At 45.0% G+C, this 26,360-nt stretch overlaps 1 protein-coding gene across 14 annotated transcripts in view; it reads right to left on the bottom strand.

Annotated features, from left to right (window-relative positions):
* Nucleotides 1–26,360, bottom strand: part of PIP5K1B (phosphatidylinositol-4-phosphate 5-kinase type 1 beta) — a 298,246-nt gene that overhangs the window by 58,016 nt on the left and 213,870 nt on the right. For all 14 annotated transcript variants that reach the window (XM_040620276.1, XM_040620265.1, XM_040620269.1 and 11 more), the window contains 2 exons: nucleotides 23,978–24,133; nucleotides 18,490–18,634 (listed from right to left, as the gene is read on the bottom strand). In XM_040620276.1, the coding sequence (XP_040476210.1) occupies nucleotides 18,490–18,634; nucleotides 23,978–24,133 (301 nt within the window). The remainder of the gene's footprint in view (nucleotides 1–18,489; nucleotides 18,635–23,977; nucleotides 24,134–26,360) is intronic.

Genomic DNA, 26,360 nt, shown 5'->3' on the forward strand with positions numbered 1-26,360 from the left:
ATCTTGGCTTTTTTCTTGCAGGCTGTGTTTGACAGCGGCTGTGCTACTGTTGCCTGCACAACTGCCACAGCTCCTTGTCTTTGCTAACAGAATCCCAAATTTCCATTTAGGTAGTGGGTGGTGATCAGTAGTCTCGGGGCAGGTAGGCCTCTTTGCAGCAGAGGTGGTCCTGTGGTCCCCCCTTCTGGCTATGAGCATTAGGAGGCTGCTGCTGGGTCACAACTGGGGAATTCCTCCCCAGACCCCCGGAGTGAGGACATGATGTGTGAGCTGTGGCAGCCACTCTGTAAGCATGGGGCAACAAATATAACAAACAAAAACAAAAAGTGGAGGATGGCAGAGTAGAAGGAGAGTAAATATCTTTATTATATTTTAAACCTGTGCTAACCAAGTATTTTGTATCTTGACACTCAGAGGACATAATAGTTGTACTGCTCTGTGGGAACACCAGAGAAGACTGCTGGTACATGAGGTGAAGAACACTAGGGGCTTCAGCTGCCCTAGGCCCCCATCACCATACTGAAGACTGAGGGGATAAATATCCCTGTCCATCTTTCTGTGGCTCACCTGTGGGCTTCCCCATATAGGTTGGAAAGTTCTAGTTTATGCTGTGCTCACCAACAGGTTTTCTGTTACTTAGGCTGAAAGCATTTCTAACTAATCCCAGGCTCACTTCTACTTCTCATTGCAAAGCAATGAGATTCCATAAGCTATCTTATACATTCTCTAGCAACATAAAAATATGCAAGAAATATGGATCTAAGCCTAAACTGTATCCTATGGTTCCAAGGACTAGACTGCTATTTTAATTGTGCTCTTTTTTGTCAGTTATGGGGCCATTTCCTAATGAACTAAGGTTACATTTCATGAGATCCAAAACCAGGAGTGCTGTCAAATGATGCACTTGAGAATATGTTCATAATGGTCGAAGAATTATAGATTTTAGAGGAAAAAATTTCATTGTATCTAGAGGTTCATCTGAGGGGCCAAGTTATTATGTTTTTGATTTGGGTGCACAAAGGCCTTGAAAATAACTGACTTTTTTAATATTTATTTTTTAAAACATTTTTTTTAAGTAATCTGTACACCCAACGTGGGGCTCATCTCACAATCCAGAGATCAAGGATCGCATGCTCTACCAACTAAGCCAGCCAGGTGCCCTAATCATCGACTTTTCTATGTTCGTGTCATGTATGTTTCTAAGTAAGTCCCTTTCACTAATTCCACTGGCACCCACCTGATAGGGTTGACAGGTGCACTGAATAAAATAATATCTATGAAGTGCGTGGCAGACTATGTGGTATAGACATTCAACATGTGCTCTCTGGATTGTTATCATAAACAAAAGATGCAAAAATTGTGCATTAATTAATGAATACCCTAGAACTCATCAGTTTTCCAAAAAAGTCTTCTCTAACAATAGAGTACAAGACTTCCTAGGTAAGTGCTCTAAAAATATAAAGCTCCCATCATTCCCCAGAACTCACGTAATTACTTCACTCTGCGGCCGGTGCTCAGGTCTTGGCAAAGAGGAGCCGTGCTCTGCTTACACCTGCGAGCTGTATGTGCTTCAGGGAAAACATCCAGTTCCCTAGCTCCCCAGACATTGCACTGAGAGCGCTTTCTGTGGGAGCCCACTGTGTACTGACAACTGTTTTTATGTCCCTGAGACAAGGAAATGAATTTCAAATCGGTCTCAACCACAGAGTGACACATGGGACTGAGTGACAATTGAGAGCAAACTGAAAATCTCCTCGGTCACAGAGCGTGAGGTGATGAGCTCACGGCACCTGTCTGCACGTGAACAGAGGGAGGCACGACTGTTACACATGGGGCTAGACGCTCGTGAGCAACACACACTTTCTGGGAATGAGACTTTTAAATAAACTAGCATTTCCCTTTTTGGGCACCCTTCTTAGTTCAACCACGCTTTCGCACCTCAAATGGTGCATTTGGAAAATGGAAATACATTTTCTGAGCACTTCTTATACCAAAGCACTGGGCGGGACTGAGGGATATGCAGCTTTTGTCTTCAGCGTGCTTCCTTTGCTGTGGAAGCTGGAGCCAGGCCACTCGCCCTTCCCAGCTCTTCTCCCAGCCCATGGAGCCTATCGACTTACACAAATATTACAGTTTGGGGCACCTGGGTGGCTCTGTCGGTGAAGTGCCTGCCTTCGACTCATGTCATGATCCCGGGGTCCCGGGATCGAGTCCTGCATCAGGCTCCCTGCTCAGCCCTTCCTCCTGATGTGCTCTTTCTCACCCTGACAAATAAACAAATACAATCTTTAAAAAAATTCCCAAATATTATAGTTTCTCAAGAGCAGAGATTTTCCATCTTTTCCATCCTCCCTAGCATCTTACAGACTATCCTGTGCCTGGAAGGCCCAGTCATGTTTGGGGATACTGAATTAAAGTAGGGGAGAAACTAGTAATGGATGTGGTAAGGGTCCCAGCCTGAGAATGGAGATGAAGCAATGTCCACTTACAGGACTTAGATGGGCCTGGTGGGCCGTGGGCAGACCCAGGGCAAGTGTATTTGCTGAGGGATAAGACAGGTCTACGATAGCAAATGAACTGAATCACGTCTTCAGTACCAGAGGGTATGTTTAGTTAGGTGTGGAAAGCAAACTCCAAGGACTCAGGTGTGATCACCAGGATGAGAGGGAGAGAGAGACAGGGAAACAGAGAGACAGAGAGGGAGGGAGGAGAGGACACGGAGAGTGAGGGAGAGAGGGGGAAGGCAGGGGAGGGCAGGCAAGAGGAATTTAAGTAAAAAACTAGGAAGAGCTGTTTTACTAAAAGTCTATAAAACATCGAGCCCAAGTAGTATTGCTCTGGGACCCCCCTAACAAGGGAGCTGTCCCCCGTGTGCCACAGAACTCTGGGACGGACTGAGGTGCACGGAGGCAGGATGGGGTGGTGACCAAGCTCAGTGGGATAGCATTTGCTGGTGAGCACCCAGGAGACACCTCTGGAGACCTACAGGTATATCGGGAGGGTCCCAGACAGGGGCCTCGGCATCCACCACAGCAGATGGGGCAAACACCCGTGCAATTTGGGCATCTGACGGTAACGCCATTTGTTTCCACATGTTTGTGGGAAGGCTGAAGAGGCCCAGAGGTTAAAAACACAACATAACTCAGTCTGGCCCCTACTGTCTTTTTTTTTTTTAACCTTTATTGTTATTTTTTTAAGATTTTTATTTATTTGAGAGAGCGAGCATGCACACAAGCAAGGGGTAGGGGCGAGGGAGAGGGAGAAGCAGACTCCCTGCTGAGCACAAAGCCTGATGTGGGACTCAATCCCAGGACCTTGAGATCATGACCTGAACTGAAGGCAGATGCTTCACTGACTGAGCCACCCAGGCGCCCCAAGGCCCCTACTGTCTTGTCAGCATTGTCCACTCGCCCCTCCCTGACGTGGGGACATCTCTGAGGAGCATGAAGGCGTTGGGAAGACCCCTGATGCTTCCCAGTGTCCAGTCCCCTGATGACCTACCAGTGAATGCAAAAATACAAAGAACTCCTCGCAAAATAACTTCTTAAACTCATCTGTACCCAACCAGGAACACACTCATGATGGAGGAAGCCATGACTGATGACTTTGCCTATTTTGAAAGGGGCTGTGCTGAGCAAGGAGCCAGGAAGTGGGGGGTCCTAGTTCCAGTTCTGCTCTTAAGTCCCTCCTTCAGCGAGTCTGGGGGCCACTCCTGATTTACAGACAAAGAAGCAGAGGCTACCAGCACAAATCCCTTCTGACTGTATGGTCACCTGCAACCCCTCTACAACTAACGAAGGGTTAAAAGAAGACCTAACCCTTTAAAACGGGTAGAAGGTGGGGAAGGCTAACATCTATAGTATTCTGGAGCCTGGAAAGCACATGGACAGGTGGTAACTGAGAGAGAAAGACCCAAGGCACTGAATGTGAAGCCGGCACTGGGGACGCAGAGACACGGAACCAGGCAGATACTCTGTGCCATTCAGCAGAAGACAGGATGGCTCCCCCCCACCTCTGATGAGGATACAGAACAGAGGTTAGCTAGACCCAGGGATACCAGAGTTAGGGGAGGGAAAAGAGAGCAATGACGTGAATGTGTGCCTATTAGATGCTGAGACGCCCAGTCCTCTTTTGTGCCCCAGGTCCAGGCAGGCTGACAGTCAGGCGCCCCCCTCCCCCCGAGCAAGAAACTGGAAGGACCTTCTACGGGGGAATCTGACCAGCTCTACAGCAAAGGCCGGCAGACACTAACATTGGTACCACTTTCAGAGAATCCAGCCCGATGAGACAGCTTAGTCAACACACCTGCTTCAGATGTTTAAGCTTCCTGGCGACTTTGTATTCTCCATTCAAACTCGTGGTTGAGCCACAAGCCAGGATTTCTGGAAATTAGAGGAAGACCTCCAACAAGGAGGATGCAGACCAGAACACACAGAAAAACGTACCCTGTATGAAACTTGAGACCAAAATGGGAGAAAAGACAAAAAATCAGAGCAAACCCCCCAAAACCCCCACAGTTCTGACAGCCTCATGGACAAAAGAAATTACAAGTGTGAAATAAGGAAAGATTGTTACAAAAGGGAACCTTGGTGAACAAAGAAGAATTCTCAGAGAACGTGACAACAGAAATGAGAAATTCAGTGGAGCCATCAGGAGAAAAGTGAAGGAACTCTCTCAGCAGGACAGAAACACAAGCAGGTAGAAACGAAGAAAGAAAAATAAAGAAAATTAGAGGAAAAATCCAGGAGATCTTATATGCATACGAGGAGCTTCAAAAAGAAGAAAATAGAGGAGTAGGAAATTTAAAAAATTAAGAAAATTTCCCCAAACTCAAAGCATGAGTTTGCAGATTGAAAAGTCCCTGAGTGTTCAACACAATGGCTGAAAACAGACCTACCCGGGGGCGAATGATCGTGAATATACTGAGACAAAAGGGGACACTGAAGAGATTATAAGCTCCTAGAGAAAAGCACAGGCCATATACAGAAGATCAGGAATCAGAATTCTGGATTTCTCAACAATAACTGGAAACCAGAAGATAATGGAGCAAAGCCTTTGCAATTTTGAAAAGAGAAATTTACAATACAGAGTTCTAGGTCTGCTGACCAATCAGTCAAGTGTCGGGGTTAGAAAAAAGACTTGCTTAGCCACCCAAGGCCTTGGATATTCTGCCTCCCATGAGTCCTTTTCTTAGAAAGATACTGGAGGACGTGTTCCCCCCAAATGAGGTGGTAAGCTTAAAAAAAAAAAAAAAAAAAAAAAAGGAAAATACAGGATATGAGAAACAGGGGATCCAATATAGACAAGAGGTGATTAGGGTCCCCAGAATGGGGAAAAGAAAGACTCTAATATGACACGTGTGCCTCAGGGCAAGCAGTCCAGACTGGAGAAGGTAAACTTCTCTAAGACAAGGAAATTAACAGAACCTGAGACATCTGAAGAGTTGGAAAAGCACTGAAGACAACTGGTATGGAGTCTGGGCTTTCATGAACGACAAATACGTGGAAAGCTATGCAAACAAAAGAATGAGGTGGTATTTATTACAAGGAAAACAGAGTTGTACAGAGAGGGAAAGCAAACACAGTGTTCACACGGTCATACTACAACACTCCATCGAGATCAAAGCACAAGCACGCCGTAACAATAGCAGAGATGGGAGTGGGCGGTGGGGTGGGAGGAGTGCATGCATGCAGTGGGGGCGGGGTGGGGAAAACACAGAGAAATCTCCATCTCCCAAGGTGGGAAGCTAATGCCTAAACCAGAAAGATCAAGAAATGCCCCTGTTAGCATGCTCTGTAGAGATATGGAATTAAGGGCCAAGAATCAGCTAAAAGAAGGTGGTCGCATCCAGGGACAAGAGAGTGTCAAGGGAGGTGGACTAGGACCTGCTCTTTTCTCCTAACAAACTGTATACAACTATTTGTTAAACTTAGTGCCTATAATTTTGATACAAAACAATGAAAAACAAAAGGGCTGAGTGACCTGATGCCAAAAGGACCCTGAGGTTCCCTAAACTCTTTTAGGGAGATCACTGTTGCTAAGACTGGAGAAACTTCGGGAGGGTGGGCAGGGAAAAGGCACACACTGGCTTGGCCTTGGCACGCCTGCCTTCTCTCCTGTCACAGCTCAGGGATGACAAAGGAAATGAACAGTCACGGCAGTGACTAGGGCACCAAACCCAGAGGTGCTCGCATATAAATAAAAGATGAAACAACTCTTCTCAGATGAAGTGTTTCAATACACAGAAGTATTCTTCCACTGTGATGAGGAACCACGGAAGGGAAGACGGCGACACGCTAGCACGCGAGCCCTCCAAGTGGCTGTCAGGATGACATTTTCTTTTCAGCCAAAGCCTTTGTTGAGAAAACAAGTCTGGCCCTTCTGATACTCTTCTGTGACCTTCCACACACTAACTTTTAATATGGCTGGCCAGAAAGATAATGAGCCCCTTTACATCATTACATATTTCATCTTTATTACTTTATCCTTGAAAGCAGGCTATTAAATAATTACACTTTAGGTTAATATTATTCTGACTTGAGATCTTATCACTGCCTCCTAATTCCCTCATTACCCTTACCTAATCCCCCTCGACACCCACGACTGCCATGAGCTAAGAGCAAAGGGCTGGTTGCGTAGATGCATTTAGGGCACTTGCGGGGGGTGGAGTCTGTTAGTTTCTCTGACATGAGGGAGCGCTCAGCAGTGAGTTCCTGGCTGTGGACTTCCTCCCTGAATTACAGGGAGACAGCCGGCGACTGTGGGGATAATTCCATAGATCACAGAGGATGAAACAAAGGATCAACCCCCATCTTGCCTTGGGAGAAATTATATGTTACTCTTTGGGTATATTTGAGGTACATCAAAGAAGAACTTGAACTTGGGACTCTGGCAGAAGCCGACCCCAGAGGACCCGAGGGTGGAAGAGGGATGGTGGGAGCCTGGCAGAAGTTCATCCGCCATGGATCTCACATCCCCGGAGGCATATATTCCGTATGGGATAACAAAGACAGCTCAGAAGGCAAATGGGAACACAGTGGGTGAGCCAAAGGGGGCACCTCAAAGGCCACAGCAGCTGAAGGTGGCTCAGAGGTGTGGACAAGCCCGTGTGCGGCCCTGTGTGGGGCCACATGGGCAGGAGCTATCTAGGGCGACAGACCAATGGGCACGACACTGGCTTAATCAGAGTAGAACTGGAGTATCATCGATGGGGACAAACCAAATGGATGGAGAGGGTAACTTCCAGGGGCCAAGAAGGCCCCAAATGACCTCTAGGCAGAGTGAGAGAGTCATGGGATCTTAAAGAGAATGACTTTGCTTGGCCACTGAGTCAAGGATCACTGTAGACTCAGTGAAGTCAAGATGAGCTGCTGAGCAGAAATGCAGTTTGGTCGAAGGTCAGAGGGGCTGAGCCGGGCAGCAGGTCTGCAGAGGCTGGAGAATTCCCCAGAGGTGCTATTCATCTGAAGAGCTCTGAGGCAAGGGAAGCTGTGCTTAGGCTATGTCTAGGTAGGCTGGAGGTGTGAGCAAGAAACCGAGGTCCTGCCTCACTGTAATCTGAACACCCATCCATTATCGCTATGGTTTTGCATTTTAGGAATTTCTTGTTATGTTCTCTTAATTCCCTGAATGAGCCCGTCTGTGATTCAGCTAAACCATAAAGCAAATAAATTGCTTCACTCCTCAGGGAAGACTGAGAGGGAGAGGGGTCTCTCCAAAATTTTTTAAAAAGATTTTATTTATTTATTTATTTGGCAGAGAGAGAGAGAGAGAGATAGCACAAGCAGGGGGAGCAGCAGGCAGAGGGAGAAGCAGGCTCCCCACTGAGCAGGGAGCCCGATGCAGGACTCGATCCCAGGACCCCGGGATCATGACCTGAGCCAAAGGCAGACATTTAACCGACTGAGCCACCCAGGTGCCCCTCCAAGGAACTTTTTTTTCTTAAACCCAGGCGTGCCTAAGAATTTCTTGAAGAGCACGCTGAAGCCTAGATGAAGCCACACCCGGACAGGTATCCCTCTAGAGGTTTCATGAAGGAGGGCATGGGACTGGGAAGGCCACAGAGATGCCTCTACCACCGGCAAATCATTCTCCCAGAGATGAGGCATGAGTGGCTGAAGTCGAGGGAAATAGAGATGAAGTCTTTCGGTGTAAGAATTAAGAGGCAGAAAATGGATAAAAGATGTTATTTTTGATAAGTTAGGCAATCCACAGTTGGCCAACATTCTGCCACTTTTTTTTCCCCAATACGACTTGTCCATACATTGGATCCATTAAAAAAAATCTTTATGCACAAAAGGCACCTAGAAATATTACCACGTACTAGTTCATAAAAAAAAATGTATTACTCAGCCATAAAAAATAAAAAAAAGAAAAGAATGAAATCATGCCATTTGCAACAACACGGGTGGACCTTGAGGGTATTATGTCAAAGTGAAATAAGTCAGACTGGATGATCTCGTTTACATGTGGAATCTAAACGAAAGCAAAACACACACACAGAAGTCATAGATACGGAGAATACAGTGGTGGTTTCCGGGGGGAGGGGGGTCGAGGGTCGGCTGAAATGGGTGACAGGGGTCTAGAGCTACAAACTTCCAGTTATAAAAGTAAGTCATGAGGGTGGGGATATAATGTTTCAGCATGTTCACAGCACGGCAACAATACTGTAGGGCGACCTTGAAAATTGTGAAGAGAGTAAATCTTAAAAGTTCTCATCACGAGAAAAAAATTTTTTGGGCAACTTTGTACGGTGACAGATGGTACCTAGACTTATTTCGGTGACCGTGTTGCAATATGCATAATTATCAAACCATTAGGTTGTCCACTTGAAACTAAAATAATGTTACGTGTGAATCACACCTCAGTAAAAACAAAAATCTAAATACTCTACAATGCGTAATTCTCCCTTTTTTTAAATGTTAGTCACCATACAGTACATCATTAGTTTTTGACGTAGTGTTCCATGATTCATTGTTTGCATATAACACCCAGTGCTCCATGCAATACGTGCCCTCCTTAGCACCCATCACCGGGCTACCCCATCCCCCACCCCCTCCCCTTTGAAGCCCTCAGTTTGTTTCCCAGAGTCCACAGTCTCTCATGGTTCATTCCCCCTTCTGTTTACCCCCCCTTCATTATTCCCTTCCTTCTCCTACCGATCTCTCTGCTATTCCTTATGTTCCACAAATGAGTGAAACCATATGATAATTGGCTTTCTCTGCTTGATTTATTTCACTTAGCATAATCTCCTCCAGTCCCATCCAACATCGGCCACAGCAACTTCTCTCATGACACATCTCCAAAGGCAAGGGAAACAAAAGCAAAAATGAACTTTTGGGACTTCATCAAGATAAACTCTTCTGCACAGCAAAGGAAACAGTCAACAAAACAAAGAGGCAACCCACGGAATGGGAGAAGATATTTGCAAATAACACTACAGATAAAAGGTCGGTATCCAAGATCTATAAAGAATTTCTCAAACTCAATACCCAAGAAACAAATAATCAAATCAAAAAATGGGCAGAAGATATGAACAGACATTTTTCCAATGAAGACATACAAATGGCTAACAGACACATGAAAAAATGCTCAACATCATTAGCCATCAGGGAAATTCAAATCAAAACCACATTGAGATACCACCTTATGCCAGTCAGAATGGCAAAAATGGACAGGGCAAGAAAGAACAAATGTTGGGGAGGACGTGGAGAAAGGGGATCCCTCTTACACTGTTGGCTGGAATGCAAGTTGGTACAGCCAGTTTGGAAAACAGTGTAGAGATCCCTCAAAAAGTTAAAAATAGAACTACCCTATGACCCAGCAATTGCACTACTGGGTATTTACTCCAATGATACAGATGTAGTGAAATGAAGGGCCATATGCACCCCAATGCTCGTTCCTTCATTCGTTCATTCATTCATTCATTTATGGGAGAGGGAGAGAGAGCAAGTATATGTGAGCATGAGGGGTGAGGGGCAGAGGGTGGAAGGAGAGTGAACCCTAAGCCAACTCCCTGCTGAGTGCGGAGCTGGACATGGGGCTTGATTCCACGACCCTGAGATCATGACCTAAGCTGAAACCACGAGTCAGAGGCTCAGCTGACTGAGCCACCCAGGCGCCCCGCATATTCCCCACTTAGACTCTGATCTCCAGGAGGAGAGGAATCACGTGTGCCCCTAGCACTATGTCTGGCGTGTTTGGGGCTCAATGAATATTTGTCGAATTTATGAAGAAATGAATAAAAGATGGAGGAAGAAACTGTGAGTGTTCTCTGAATTAATGCTGAATCCTAAATTATTCCTCATAAAATGTCAGATATTTGAGAAATTCACTTCAATTTCCTGCCCATGCCAAAATATATGAAGGATCATTTGAAAAGCTAATCACTTCAGAAGCAATTCTACGATTTGTCAAAAGAGGGAAAAAAGGCATCCAGTAAAATCCAGGTGCAGACTATGTGATGTAAATCCTTTTTTTATTTTTTATTTTGCTGGGGTTGGGGAGGGGAAGCTAAGCCAACAGGAATATTATGAAGCTTCTATCAAGCTCTAATTTTCTCTGCAGGTGCCTCAGTCACAACGGGAAAGGGATGTGACACCACTCGTAGAATCGCCTGTCATCCCAGCAGGCCTCAAATGGTCCTAATTCCCCAAATGAGATCTTCTCTCGGGAGGCCGGGTGACCAGGCAGGGTTTTGCTTCAGGATCCCGAGGAGAGTTCTTCTCCCCCAAACATATATCCTCATTTGCTTGGTGACCTAGTTTCCTGCCACTGGGGAAAAAAGTTGACTAAATCCTTTTCTTCGTTGTCAGAAGGAAGAAAGTGACACCATCTCCACAGTCCCTCATGCGTGTTTACTCCAGACTGAGTTATATTCAGTTGATGAGATGGGGTGTGGGGAGTATTACTGGCAATAAAGTAAAAATGTCTTGCTAGGGCACGGGTGACAGATAGCCTGCCCTCAAAATGTATCTGCTGCCCTGTCAGAGGGGGTCTCACCTGGATTCCCCGGGCTTACTAACCTCTCTGTGGACTTCGTGAGCTGAAGAACCTTTTTATCTATCCCGTGCGCCTGCGATTAGCAGAGACATTTCTAGGAGTATTTATAACCAGCATCTGCTCCAGCGCAGAACCCGGGAAACGGTTATCGACGGTTGGACAGACTTGCTGGTGAAGACTGGGGTCTCCCATTACACAGATGATTAAAAAAATTACAGCTATTTGACATACTGTTATTCTATTGGCATGGTAATAAATTGGCTCTGTGATTCCTTTTACTGTCTAGAGTCTACACTGATTCCCGCTCCTGCCCGCACACTCTACCTTTGTCAAGCTTGGATCTTTGTAATCCTTTTTTTAAGAGGTCTCGCATCTTTCTTGTTCTTTGCCCCGTGTTGTGCGGCTGTCATTTACATTTACTTGTTTCGACTCTGCCTTGCGATGCTGGGGTCAGGCGTCGGCACACTACCTTCCTCAGGCTCCTTTGGCAGGAGATGAGGGGGCGGGAGGAGAGAAGCCTTTGGTCCACTTCTCTCTCATTTTTTCTTTCTTTCTTCTGAGGGTAGAGTCCCTGGCGACAGCTGTGGCCTGGCCACTATCCCAGCAATGTCAGTGATGTCCTCCTCTGATGTCCCTACTCTTCAGGTGGCCGCTGGTCCCTGGCGGGGGGTGGGGGTGCTCCTGCAGGAGTCTGGCTTCTGTACAGTGGCAGGGCGCATGTCCGGAGCTCCTGCCTGGAGTTACCTACCTGGGTTTCTAGAACGTTGCCTTTCACGTGTCCAGCTATACTCGGTAACCAATTCTCTTTACTAAACTCTTGTTTGAAATTCCAAGTGTGTTTTCCATTTCCTTGACTGGATGCTGACTCACAGAGTACTCCGAGATGGCCTTTTTTTTTTTTTTTCTTCTTCAATTTCTAACGTCATTTTATTTTTTATTTATTTTTTTATTATAATAATATTTTTTTATTATATTATGTTAGTCACCATACAGTACATCCCTGGTTTTTGATGTAAAGTTCCATGATGGCCTTTTGACCAAAACAATTAAGTCTTGCCCCTTATGGTGGAACTTACGGGAAGCTGCAAGGTGCTGGGTATGGAATCACTGGATTATTTTATTTTAACAAACACTTTGATGGTGCTTACTAGGTACAGGTGGGGCAAAATAAGTGCTTTCCAATGACTATCTCAACCAGTCTTTATAACGACCATTTGGGGCAGGAGTATAATAATCCATATTTCACAAGTGAGGACACTGAGGCACATAATGGTACAGTAACTTGCTCAACGTTAGAGAGCTAAAGGGGGCTCTTTGGGGGCTAATGCTTTAACTGGTGATTTATAACGATGAGTGTGCAAGAGAAAGGCCTGGCCGGAGGTGATGAATGCTGGTGGCGACGGTCTGTCTGCAAGGTAGGAGTCAGCAGACTAAGAACCATAAAAGCACAAAGGGTCTGCAGAGGTGGGATTCAATCCCCAGCACCCACAGGAGGGCTCGGAATGACATCCAGGACCAGCAGGCAGCCGCCCTGTGCCAAGGAGACACCACAGATGATATGCTGTCCCTCCATTAAGGTTATGGTTGGAGAACCGGAATTACCAGAAAGTTCTGGCAACCCACCTTCTTCTCCCCTCATCTTATAAGCAACAAATGTCCCTTCGTAACCTTACCTTGTCAACAGAAGATATGGGATTTTTGAAATCAAGCAGAAACATATCTCACAAAAGTCTCTTCTCTATGATCATGTAACCATGAAGTGTACTTGAAGAGCTGGAAATAAAAACTCGAGGAAAGAGCTGTTTCAGGTCGCTTGTGGATTTAAGTTCGTATGTCATATTTTTAGTGTTTGAACACTCGGGCTCTAACATCTTGAGGAGCGGAAAATCCACACTTAAAATCACATAAAAAGAAAAGGTAAAGCAGACGAGGAAGAATAGACCTTGTGTAGGGGTTACCAAATTTCCATGAAAAGCATCATTTCAAGGGCAAGTGTCTGAGACGGGACGACAGGGGAGATGGCGGCGGGTGAGGGGCTGAGGCTCTGTATCTGTGCTGCGCCTGGAAACCATGGCTCCACTTGGCAGCCATCTGACCTCGGGGAAGTGACCCGATGTTGTGAGCATGCCTCATCCACAAACTGGAGGTAAGAAATATGATGACCTTACAGGGTTGCTGGGAGCATTAAATCCCTCTGACGCATGGAAGGACCTGAACACGGACCCTTAATAAGGTCCAAGAATTAGCTATTATTATAGTATTATTATCAGATGATTATTGATGGTTTGAAGTTGTCTACTGCTTTGATAGAAAAGTTTCCATAGCCATGATGTTCTTTAAAAAAAAAAAAAGATTTATTTATTTATTTGAGACGGAGGGGAGGGGCAGAGGGTGAAGGGGAGAGAGAATCTCAAGCAGACCCCATGCAGAGCACAGAGCCCAATGCAGGGCTCGATCCCACGACCCTGGGATCATGACCTGAGCTGAAACCAATAGTTGGACGCTCAAGCGACTGCACCACCCAGGCACCCCCGCCATGATGTTCTTAATAAGCAAACTTAGCCAACAACTTCTAGAACAAACATCACGGGCAGGCATTCATAAGCACGCCACTTTGTCTAACAGAAATACTTTAGTCGTTAAGCAGCAAAAAGGTCGCTCGGTTCTGGAGGCAGCATTCATGTTAGGAACACTGGGCGCATCACCCGTCTGTGCACGGCACACACGGCAAGGACAAGAGCGGAAGGACAGGATGCTGTTAGTCAAAGGGTGGTATGGCGGAGAGAACGGAGGCTTGGGCCCCAGAGCCCTGTGTTCCAGTTACATCCTACTAGCACACCGTGTGACCTTGTGGCAGTGTGTCACAGAACGCACGTGTCTTTTAGACAAGTCGGTAAGATAACGGGTCCCTCCACCCCGGCTCCACTCCTCTCCCGGGTTTATGAGACTCTAAGAGCAGGAAGAAAAGTGCACAGAACTGCAGATCCCTGGGGTCAGCCCCGGAGATCCACGATCCGGACTTATCCCTTAGGGTGCCTCTGCCAGCTGTCCTTCTCTTGCAAATGACAGTGGCATCTCCTCTGACATAAATGCGCTTCTTAGAACACTCCACATGCCTCCTGGGGAAGCCAGGTATTGGAAACAGTCACTAGGAAAACAGGAGGCCGGCCAGGGCATGAAGGTAAAGGCAGGCTTGATGGGGAAGCTGTAAGTATGCTGGGACGCATGCAGTGGGGTTTTCCATACTCAGGCACGATCAGAGCATCAGCTTTGCTCCCAGCGGTGCAGGAAATCACGAAAAGGATTCATAGTCACGCGTGTAGTGAATTTCCACACTAGAGTGTTCTTAACTTTGAGATAAAACACGTTTCCTCTGTATTTCTTAGTGCTCAATTTATACCTCCTCTGAAAGAAAAGAGCTCTTACTAGGAAAGACGAATTCAAGGATCGAAAACGCAGGATTTAAATCCCACCCTCTGACCAGGAAGGATGTACCCACAACACATTGCCTCCATGTCTATGAACTTCAAGCTCTAATACTGAGCTGTCCAGTGGAGCATGAAAACAGGTCCTCCCGATCATCCGGTTAAATATATGCTTTAAAAATACTATTTTTTCTTTGCTTCCTACTCAATTTTTGGAGCACACTTAAAAAAAAAAAAAAAGAACAGATTATTATCAGAGTTTTTGCAGTTACAAAGAATAATCCCTAAAAAATGGGAATAATTTGAAGAGACAGCAGTTTTCCCACAGCAATATATAATTTAGGTGTGGAGACAGCCCGGCACTAATCGGCACCTTTCAGAGTTAAGGATTCTAAAAAGACTGACAGAATGACACCTGCTATTGAAGTATTTACGGCTTATTTAAGGGCAGATACGTAGGGCTTAGTGTTGAAACGGAAAAAACAGGACACCCTGCCTTCACAGAAAAACGACTCAGAGATAGAAAAACCTAACATGTGAATTAGAACATCAATATTCAACTCATTTCCTTTCCAGGCTATTTGGATTAGGTTGGAAACTTAGTAGGCCAGAAGAGACTTAGAATCATGTTTGTTTATCTTCTCAAGAGACCCCACATAGGTCTAGGAGGGCTCTAATGGGGAAAAAAAATGCTAGAAAGTATGACAACTTCTATTCAGTTTGCTGGTAAGGTCTCCCTGTTGAATAATTCGGGTTGGGCATGGTGGGGGGAGGTAAGGATACTGATCCCCAGGAGTTCACACGCTATTAATTTCTCCTGAGCACCTGTGTCTTTTTTGCACCTTCTCCTTACGATTGACTAAGGCAGTGGTTAAGATGGGAGGCATGCCTTTGGCTTATCTTCTCTCTCCAGGCTACAATCAGAAGTGCCCAGGGGGGCAGGTAGGCAACCTCACCGATGAACAAGCAGAAGGTTCCATGCTTCTCCCCTCCACTGGTAAATGCTGAGAGGCCACAGAGCCAAGTGGGGCCCAAACTAGTGATTTTTCAAAAGGACCTGGGTATTTTAGTGACACTGCTTGATTTTTAAATGATGGCTTATTTTAAAAACATTCTGGGGTCACCAAAATGCTTCTCACTGGCTTGTGTTCCAATGGCAGGGCACCTGCTTGGTTGTGGCCACGGCTGTAGGGCTGTCGGTGGGCCAGTTCAGTGGTGTCATCTAGGAGTGATTTCCTGATGTCCAGCCCAGAGCCTTTTCACGGACTTCGCAAGCACCTAATTCCTTGTATCAAATCCCTTTCTGCTTAAGACCGGGTGGCTTCTTGTTCTTGTAACTGAACCCGACTGTCAGCTAAATATAACATATCAAATGACAACTGGGAGAGGCACCTGGGTGGCTCAGTCTGTTAAACGTCTGCTTTCAGCTCAGGTCATGATCTTGGGGTCCTGGGATTGAGTCCTGCATCAGGCTCCTTGCTCTGCCTCTCCCCTTGTGCATGCGTCCCCCCCCTTCTCTCTCTCTTGCGTGTGTGCACGTGCGAAAATAAATAAAGAAAATCTTGAAATTACAACTTGGAGATACAATGCCAAGGGAGATTTATCTCAAGTCACTTCAAAAAGAGAAAGGGAAAAATACCGCAGATAACACTAATGTTTTTCCCATCCAAATATATACGAAAACCAGTATCATCATAAATAAAAGTACCAAGAATTATACCACAGTCCAGGAGCATGCAGAGGTCGCCCCCACAGCGGTCAGGACGGAGGCGGTTCCGGATGGTGGGGGAACCTTATGAACACCCAAGAACTGAATACTCCTGGCCAAGAGTCTGGATATTGACCCACAACCACTGCCATCAAAAAACCCCAAAAACCAAAACCAAAACCAAAAGACAAGCAAAAAACCCTTTTATTCTTGTGCTGAAAACTCTAGAAAATAACTTAAGAGCAAGCATATCCAGTTATGTGCCCCTGATAATGAGAACAGTAGCAAACAGTAAGAAACCACCATGGCTTCACACAGAATTGTTTCTGACCTTGCAAGGAGCCCACTATGACTTTCCAGACATTTCTCGAGCCGCTATTTGTATTTGAGAGCAAAACAATGGTGTTTAGCTCTACCCCAGAAATAGGAAAGCTGTTGCTAGACTAATTTACGTAACAAATTCGAACATTCAAGGTACATAGCAGTGTAAGGTATAGGTCACATTAAATTCTTCTAACCCAAGGAAGCTAACCACATTTCTTTTACAGTTCAGATGAGCTGAAGAGCTTATGATGGAGCCTGATTTGTTGGCCCTTCCAGCCGAGCTATCTAAACGGAAGCCCCCTAAGATGGATGGCTCACCGTGTTACCTGTTTCACTCCTCCAGACCAAGGCGGGCTGCTTCACCTGCTCCCCACCCCCCAGCCTGTATCTAGCGGAGAGGGAAGGGAATGGCAACAGAAACCAATTTCTACAGATGCTCCAATGACCAAACCTTAACTTGCCCAAAGGCCACGCTAGAATCTGCAAACATGCACATGTTACAAACGAGTCTACCGTACTGAGTCCTCTTTCTGGAAGGGAGCCACACTGTATTCCTGGAGGTGAAAAACGACGTACCGTGTAAGAAGCAGTTCGCCCACACAAATATGACCTTGATTCTTGAGAGCTAGATTTCTAACAAGAGCTAGTTCCCATTTAACGGATAATTATCAAGAACATACACCGTAGTCCCTGCCCGGCGACTGGAGCCGGTCACAAAACCGCATATACGGAAAGAGAGGAAATCGAACAGCGGAGCCCACCAACAACACTGTGATCTCTTTGCAAAGACAGCATCTTCTATTATTGGAATCAATGTCTGACAACGTTTTGTTCAAAAAGCAAGCCTATCTAACAACCAATCCACTCTCTATTTAAGAAATCGCAGTACCCACCCAACACTCAAATGTTCAACCATTACATGTCTGAGAGTCCCCGCATTAGTGGCCCATTGCTGCTGTAAGATTAGAAATTATCATAAACTTAGCGGCTTAAAATGACACAACTTACTATCTTGCAGCTCTGGTGATCCGAAGTCCTAAAATTCAAGGTGTGGAAGAGCTGTCTTCCTCTGTGAAGGCTCCAAGGGAGCATCTGTTTCTTTGTCTTTTCTGGTGTCTAGAGGCTGCCTGCATTCCCAGGCTCACGGCCCCGTCCTCCAACTTCAAAGCCAGCCGTGGGGCACCTTCCAATGTCTTTCTCCACCCTCCGCTTCTGGAATCCCTTCTCTTTCTCTGACTCTCATCTTCCTGTCTTCCTCTGACAAAGACCCTGTGTATAATTAGACTTCACTGCTTGAGGACAGACTGACATACAGTTAAGGATTTTTAGGAAGGACACATTTAATGTAAACACTCGTAGCTTCCTTGTGGGTTCTGAATTTTGTGTGACTCAGTGATCTATGAAGAAACGTAAGCATGAAGTTGTCTACCACTGGAGTGTTACTAAGACAATATATATCTATTTTTAAAAAGACCCCGTGATTTCATTGGGACACCCTGAATATTTCAAGACACCCTTCCCATCTCAGGATCTTTAATCGTGTTGGCAAAGTCCCTTTTGCTATATAAGGCGACACGTCCACAGGTTCCAGGGATGAGGACAGGGACAACTTTGGGGGGCCATCATTCTGCCTATCACAGTCACTACGGTCACTCAAACAAAAAGAGAATATTCAAATATTTTTGCTGCTATTGGCAATATTAACCAAGAGTACTTGCTTAAAAAATCCATTCATAAGAAATTATTAGAAGAAAAATGATGAAAGACCAGTCTTCTTCCCTAGAACCAAGTATATAATTTCTATAGGACATAATGATTAACTGTGGAGAAAAATAAGGAGGTTTTTTCCCCCAGACGTGCTTCTTGCCACAGTAAATAATCAAGCATGTTGTCTTTCTTTTACTTACAGGGCAGGTGACAGTCACATCCTGGGTGCTAGGGACAGCATGTTTTCAATTCAGAGATACCCGTCTAGCTGGGATGCTGGTGTGGTAACAGCTGGATTGGTAATTTGATCGCGCTAACTCTCACCTGTTTGAATAGAGCGCAGTCCTGTCGTGCGGACAATGTTCATCGACATATAAGGAAGAAGACGAAATAGTGGTTGCCAAGGAAGCAGCTTCAAACAGTGACGGGGTGCTAGGCACCAGGTCCGGCCTGTGTCGGGATCCCAGTGCTGGATAACAAAAGCACAACACACACGCGTGAATCTCCGTAATAAATGCTGCCTTCAGATCTGTAATCACTTCAATCCACTCCAAAGCATTCGCTTTACATATCAGGTGGCAAATTAAATCATGAATTCACTCTGCTCTTCTGAACTGCCCCAGACAAGTAAAATAGCTTCTTGCAAACAGGTTAACGGGAAAGGAAATGGCATTAATTTACAAAATGGCTTATGGAAACGACATTATGAATGTTCTTTTAAAAACCTAATAAAGTGATTTACTGTTTCAAAAGATGACATAAAAAGCTTGAAGGAGCTTAAGGAGATAATTCAACAGAGATTAGCAGGATGATTGGCAAATGTAGAAACACACAGGGAACCTGCTTTCCCTCCCAGGAGATGCACGTATCTATCATCCTCAATTTAGATCTAAGTACTCCGACTTTTTAACACCCAGGAAACAAATGCTTCCCAGACTAACAGCCAGCTCTCTCTCTCTTTTTAAAAAAGATTTTATTTATTTGAGAGAGAGTGAGAACAAGAGTGAGAAAGAGAGAGAGAGAGAGAGAGAGAACGAGCAGGGGAGGAGGGGCGGAGGGAGAGGCAGAAGCAGGCTCCCTGCTCAGCAGAAAGCCCAGCTTGGGGCTCGATCCCAGGACCCTGCGATCATGACCTGAGCTGAAGGCGGATGCTTAACTGACTGAGCCACCTAGGTGCCCCAGCCAGCCATCTCTTAACCCCCTTTGTGCCCATACACATCTTTGAACATCATCCATGGAACTTCTTGGCCTCCTATTTTAAGAGCCAAGGTTGCTTTTTTAAAAATGAGAAAACTCGGGGCGCCTCGGTGGCACAGCGGTTAAGCGTCTGCCTTCGGCTCAGGGCGTGATCCCGGCGTTCTGGGATCGAGCCCCACATCAGGCTCCTCCGCTATGAGCCTGCTTCTTCCTCTCCCACTCCCCCTGCTTGTGTTCCCTCTCTCGCTGGCTGTCTCTATCTCTGTTGAATAAATCAATATAATCTTAAAAAAAAAAAAAAGAGAAAACTCCTATTTCCTTTTTAAAATGTAGGTGCCTGGGGTGCCTGGGGTGCCTGGGTGGCTCAGTTGGTTAAGAATCTGCCTTCGGCTCAGGTCATGATCCCAGGGTCCTGGGATCAAGCCCCACGGAGGGCTCCCTTCTCCGAGAGGAGCCTGCTTCTCCCTCTCCCTCTGCATGCCGCTTCCCCTGCTTGCGCTGTCAAATAAATAAATGACATCTTAAAAAAAAATAAAATGTGGGTGCCTGCAAAAATACTTATGCAGGAAAGCAGAATATTCAAGGCTGAACAGTGTGACTCACGCCCACTCTCTCTGTGTGGATTCTTTCTTTTTCTTATTGGGAGATCATTTTTAATCATCCTCACCTAAACATTGGACAAATTCGTACCCCTTATTGCCCAGCCTGTCAGAGATAGTGTTTTAGTGACAGATCCAGTCACCAAGAACAGACTTGCTTTAAAAATACACACGCAAGTGCCCCATGCGAGAGTGCGGTGGACATAATAGTTATGCATGAGTCCTGTCCGTCAAATTTTGTAGCTGCGCTCACACTTTTTTTTTTAAACCTAGGGAGATATTTTATTTTTAAATTTTTATGAAATATAATTGCTACAGACAGTGTATTAATTCTAGGTGTCCACCATATATACTGTGAGATGACCACCATGAGCTAGCGAACACCCATGACCACATACAGTTACAACATCTTTTTCCTGCAATGAGAATTTTTAGGATCTACTCTCTTAGCAACTTTCAAATATACAATAGACTTTTGTTAACTAAAGTCACCATGCTGGACTGTGGATTCTTTTTAATCCTTCTCAATTTAGATTCCCCTAAACTCAACTAAGACAGACGATAATAAATACAACACAACTTTAAGGTGCTTCTGGGATTCCTTTACAGGCAATGACAGGCTCAAAATTATGCATTTTTAGGAAGCGTATGAATGGAAAACAGTCCTAATAGGCACTATTGCATGAGCGAGGCTATGGATTTGGGGTTTGAAGAGGTGTAGACGGAGGAGTACAGCGCGGGGTGTAGGCACAGAAGGGCTGGACTCCAGACCAGGAGACTGGACACACTTTAAAACGTGTGGGATGGTGCAGCTTTGCCTCTGATTCAGGTCAAAATAAATTATTGCCGGGGCGCCTGGGTGGCACAGTCGTTAAGTGTCTGCCTTCGGCTCAGGGCGTGATCCCAGCGTTATGGGATCGAGCCCCACATCAGGCTCTTCCGCTATGAGCCTGCTTCTTCCTCTCCCACTCCCCCTGCTTGTGTTCCCTCTCTCACTGGCTGTCTCTCTCTGTCGCATAAATAAAAAATCTTTAAAAAAACAAATTATTGCCGTGATGAATAACAGATGGTAATAGTATAAAAACACAAGTAACTGAAGTGCTCTACATGCAAAAATTAGAAAGGCTTCAATGTAATACAACAGCTGGCTAGCGATCTTTAATATACTTGGCTCCACCTTCTTATTAAATACAGAGGAAAATACTCACATGCTCAATCATGGTGAAAAGTGCATCTGAAAAATAACCTGCCTTCAGAGTTTAATGAATTGCTACTCAACTTAAGGCAGATGGAGCTGGACTAGAAAGGCTCACGGAGACTCTGGTCTTGACTTCATGAGCCAGAGACTACGTGAGTGATACAACACAGAGAGACACAATCTGTCCAGGGACTTGGGCCAGGCACTGGGGAGCTGAGCCCCAATCTTTAAGGAGCTCTCTGAAGCAGACAGCTGTTTCCTCAAGCTCTTATATCCTTTGGTTTTTTTTAAAAAAACTAGCATGGTGGACAGAATTCTAGGATGATCCCCAGTGACCCGCACGCTTGAGTGTGGGTGGAACTGGTAAACATGATAGGACTCCTGTGATTACTGCATCTTACAGGGCAAAAGGAATTTTGCAGATGTAACTAAGGTTATTAATCGGTTAACTTCAAGTTAGTCAAAGAGGATACTATCCAGGTGGGCCTGGCCTAATCACTTGAGCCTTTTAAATCTGTCGTCTGGAGGTCAGAGATCTGAAGGGTGAGAAGGACTGATTTGTAAGAAAGTCTTGGTGTGAAGATGGAAGGGGCTGCCGGGCAAGGAACGTGGATGGTCTTGGTGGGGCTGGACATGGTCCACAGCTATCAGACAGGAAGGCATGGGGACGTCTGGCCTACAACCACAGGAAGTGAATTCTGCCAACCACGTGATGACCTTGGAGGAGGATTCTTCTCCAGCACTTTCAGATGAGAATGCAGCCCAGCTAACACCTTGATCCCAGTTTTTGAGACCCTGATAAGCTGGGCCCAGAGAACTGAGGTGAGCCTTGCCAGACTCTGACTTACACACAGTGGGCTAATAAATGAAGGTTCTACTTAGCTGCTGACGTTCTGAGTAATTTGCTACATGGCAAGAGGAAATGAATACACCCCAGAACACTGACAGTGGCACAGAAGAGAGGATTAAAAACTCGAGGGGAATTTGGCGATGACTTGGTGCACTATGAAAAGGGAAGCCCCCAAGTACAGAGCATTATAAAACGGCCAAACACTGCAGCAAACTCTGTACATTGAGAAAACTATCCGGATAAACTCATTTTAAAAATAGTACGTTAACATTTTCAAAGAATATGCTCAGTAGGTTTTTCTTTGACCTTCAGAGGCCTTTTTGGGTAAAGTCCGTTGAAAAATGAAGCAATGGGTTATGTAGTGAATATGTTATACCCCCTTCCTCCCCCCCAGATTAAGAACTGAACTTGCTGCTTTAACTTCAGCAGTCATACAGTGCACACTAGTTCAAAGTTTAACTAATAGTTTAAAAATCAGTTAATCCTATTTCCCGGACCGCAGACACCTTGCCTGCCGTCTTATGCGTGTTCTAAGAAGACCAGGCCGTGTGGTAGGGGAGATGCCGGAGCAGGGAGGCTTAGGGAGAGAGGAGCAAGGGCGGTTCATGAACTCTTTTGCCGAAAGCACTAAATCTGGGTGGATGGATGGAAGATGAGAAAGAAGGAAACCCCACATGACACAGGTGGATAGGCGCTATCGAAGGGAACAGGAATTACACCCTACTCCAACCACTCTCGAGGAAAGGAAAGCCCAAGAAGAGATCAAATCTAATCGAAGGAGAAGAAATTTTCAGGAAGTGTTGGGATTCCCAAAAGAACATAGTGATAAAAAAACAACGTCTAAAATGTCATTTCCTCTTCTAGGATTAGAAGAGAAAAAAGCCTCATGATCAAGTACACAAACAAGGAAACGTATGTGATAAAATTCAACACTCACTCCTGATAAAAACTTTTAGCAAACCGGGAATAAAAAGGTACTTCCTTGACCCGATTACTGGTATCAAATACAGCAAACTTCTTTCTCAACAGTGAAACACGAGAGGCATTCCCTTTAAAATCAGGACAAGGCAAGGCTGCCCACTATCACCACTTGTACTCATCATTGTTCTAGGAGTCCTAGCTGGCAGGTGAGCAAGGAAGGAAAAGAAGGGAGGGCTACACAGGAGCAAGAAACAGCCAGAAAACCCAAGTCTTAAAAAGACACTATTTGAAAAGACCAAAAATACACGTCTATGTCTCTATCTCTATATCCATTTGAGAATAAATCTAACAAAAGGGAGGTGTATAGGACAGGCGAGAGGAAAGCTGTAAAACTTTTATTAAACTCATTAAAGACCTAAGTAAATGGATAATTCATTGTTACATTGTATAGATACGTATAAGGGTGTGTATATACATATGTATATAGTACATATGTGCATCTGAAACACACACACACACACACACACACACACACACACACACCTGTATGCATGCACAGAACAAGGTCCAATAGTAAAAACCGAAAGATGTTCAGATTTGTTACCTCCCAGTAGTGGGGCTTTGGATCTTTATTTCTAAATATCTTGGTATATCTTCCAACTTTTTTTTTTTTTTACTATCAACTACATATTATTTATGTGTTTTAAAAATTTGTAGTAACTGTGTCATACTCTTTTGAGTATGAGTTAATAGACTTGGTTTCTTTCTTTCTTTCTTTTTCTTTCTTTCTTTCTCTCTCTCTCTCTCTCTCTCTCCCCCTCTCTCTCTTTCTTTCTTTCTTTCAAGTTCTATGCCCAACGTGGGGCTTGAACTCACAACCCCGAGATCAACAGTGGCATGCTCCACTGAGAGCCAGCCATGTGTCCCTCCCCACCTTGTTTCTTACAGCAGGTATACTCTCACTGTTCTACTGTGAATTACGTCATCTATATGAACCAAATCAGAAGGACTTCTTTTCTTCTTTTTTTTTAAGTTACGTGTCTTTACCTTCTTCGTCAAGGCTGCTGAAACTCTGCCCTTCAGTCAGCAAGTCACGCTTCTCGTCCTTCCACTCCTGGCTAATTGAGGACACGATCTCTTGCGAGGTTGCCTTCAGCGCAGCGATGGAGTTGCAACGTTTTTTAGAAGGCGAGGCCTTCAAGGCTAGACAGGAAGGAGAAAGGAGAGACAAAGATACTTAGTGGAAAACCACATTAATTTTTTTATTAAATTAAGATTTTACTTATTAACTTCTTACTCATTATTTTAGCAGAATGCAAGACACTTTGTTTTATATATAGAAGGAAAGGGAAATGAAACTTTTTGTGTTTGGGCAATTTTATCTGTCCAGATGACTTGACTTCAATGAGAAGATTCTAGAACACATGTGAACAGGAATACGTCTCCAGATGTTGAATTCAAGTCCTACCCGAGGTAAGATTCAAATGTTCTGTTGCTAAAGGACAGTTTTTCTGTTCTCCAAGCAATGTTTTTCTAGCAATTGGAGGAGGTTGGGTGGGTTGGTAAATGCAGATGGTAAAGCGAGGAGAATTCTCACGACCCTGGTTTTATTAACTTGGGGACTGGGAATTTCTAAACATGCCAATGTTTAATCTTATACTCATGAAGCCTAATTTAGCCAAGTTACTTCTGGTTGCTTTTTGCTTTTTAAGTGACTTTCCACTGAAATTTCCTGCCCTCTGGGTCTTTTCTAGGTCACAGCTACGTCAGATGTTATCATTCACTCCCGACCGTCCAAACTGCATTCTCCAACTTCAGGAGTGTGTTGGGAACCTGAACCAAGGCAAATGGACTTCACCATCCATCCTGCTCGCTGAAGGCTGTCCCTCTACCTCTGATACGTCAGTGGGAGTGGCTCTGGCTGCAGCCACACCATTCCCATTTCTATGCAGGCTTCACTGCAATAATTCTTGGCTTAACACCGTTAGAGAATTTCCTTGGAGCGGAGGGAGTGAGGGAAGTTGAGGCTTGTCTATGCGTCCCCTGAACTGTTTCTGGCAGAGCCTCTCCTCCGCCTTTGGAGGTTTGCACAGAGGGGAACCTGACAGCCCATGCATTAGAGGAATTGTGTCTGGCCTTGGGAAGCTTTCCAGAGCCTAGAGTACGATGCTCACCTGGGGACTGCCCACAGCAGCCTGCAAGAACTTACCTGGACAAGGACTTTGGGACACACTGATGGGGAAAGAATAGTGGGCATTCTCTCCACTTAGAAGGGAAGGTTTGCGTGTCCTGTGAGCAGTCTTAGAACCATAATAATATAATCATCATCATAAGTAACTCCTAGAGAGGGCTTTAGGGCACACAGGCCAACAGCTACACTCCGTATCTCAAACCACCTGCCGTTGTCTGGGGGAGGTGGGCCCTTTCACAGGTCCAACAACCGGGACTGGAAAAGCTGCGACCTGCTCAAGGCCCCAGAGCTAGAGAGCATGAAACCCCAGGTGTCTTCCTTCTGTCTGAAGTTGTCTAAACTAGTGTTCATTTCCTCTCTCTAGAGGATTCTATTTCCTGGCTGATGTGAAGGGGAGAAAAGATAAAACCAGGGTTAGTTGTTGTTGTTGTTGTTTTGAGGGGAGGGCATTTTGAGTGTTTAAAAACTGATCAAAATGGATTTTAATGGAAAGTGGACCAAGTCAGTCACATTTTCCTTAATTCCTCATCTTACCGAAACAGCAGCGACACCTGCTTTCCAGGAGTGAGGGGACTGCACACATTGGCTTCTGCTTTAACATTCTGTCTGCTCACTTTTACGAACCCTCAGCTCTCGTCTTCCAACAGAGTATTTGAAAACTTTTAAGTTAGAGGCTCTCAAATGTGGTTTGGGGATTACGAGAGGCCCCCGAGACCCTCGTAGAAGGTCTGCAATCCTAAAACTATTTTCAGGGATACCTGGCTGGCTCCGACCAGTACAGCGTGTGACTCTCAATCTCGGTGTCGTGAGTTCAAGCCCATGTTGGGGGTAGAGTTTACTTAAACAAACAAATAAATAACTGTAAAAAAACCTATTTTCATAATGATATTAAGACACAAATTGCCTTTCTCATTCTTTCTTACAAGGTTCCTACATGCCACATGACCTCTCGCCACAGACTGAATTCAGAAGCAGATGTGAGAATCCAGATGTCATCTATGAACCAGAGTTGGGCATTGGAAAAAATGAAGAACGATGCCACTTTTCTCACGAACTTATTTGTTTTAGAAAATATTACTTTTCATAATTGTTTTTCACGTGAAAACTTTTTTTTTTTACCGTTTTGTTGAACATGGCTTGTTTTACCATGCCATGTTTAATTATTACTTTGTGAGAATTAACGAATACTTGAAATTTTCCTCAATTTTAAATTCTGATATGGTACATATTGCTGGATAT

This window comes from Ursus maritimus, unplaced genomic scaffold, assembly GCF_017311325.1.
Source record: "Ursus maritimus isolate PB19 unplaced genomic scaffold, ASM1731132v1 scaffold_34, whole genome shotgun sequence".
NCBI classification, from domain to species: Eukaryota; Metazoa; Chordata; class Mammalia; order Carnivora; family Ursidae; genus Ursus; species Ursus maritimus.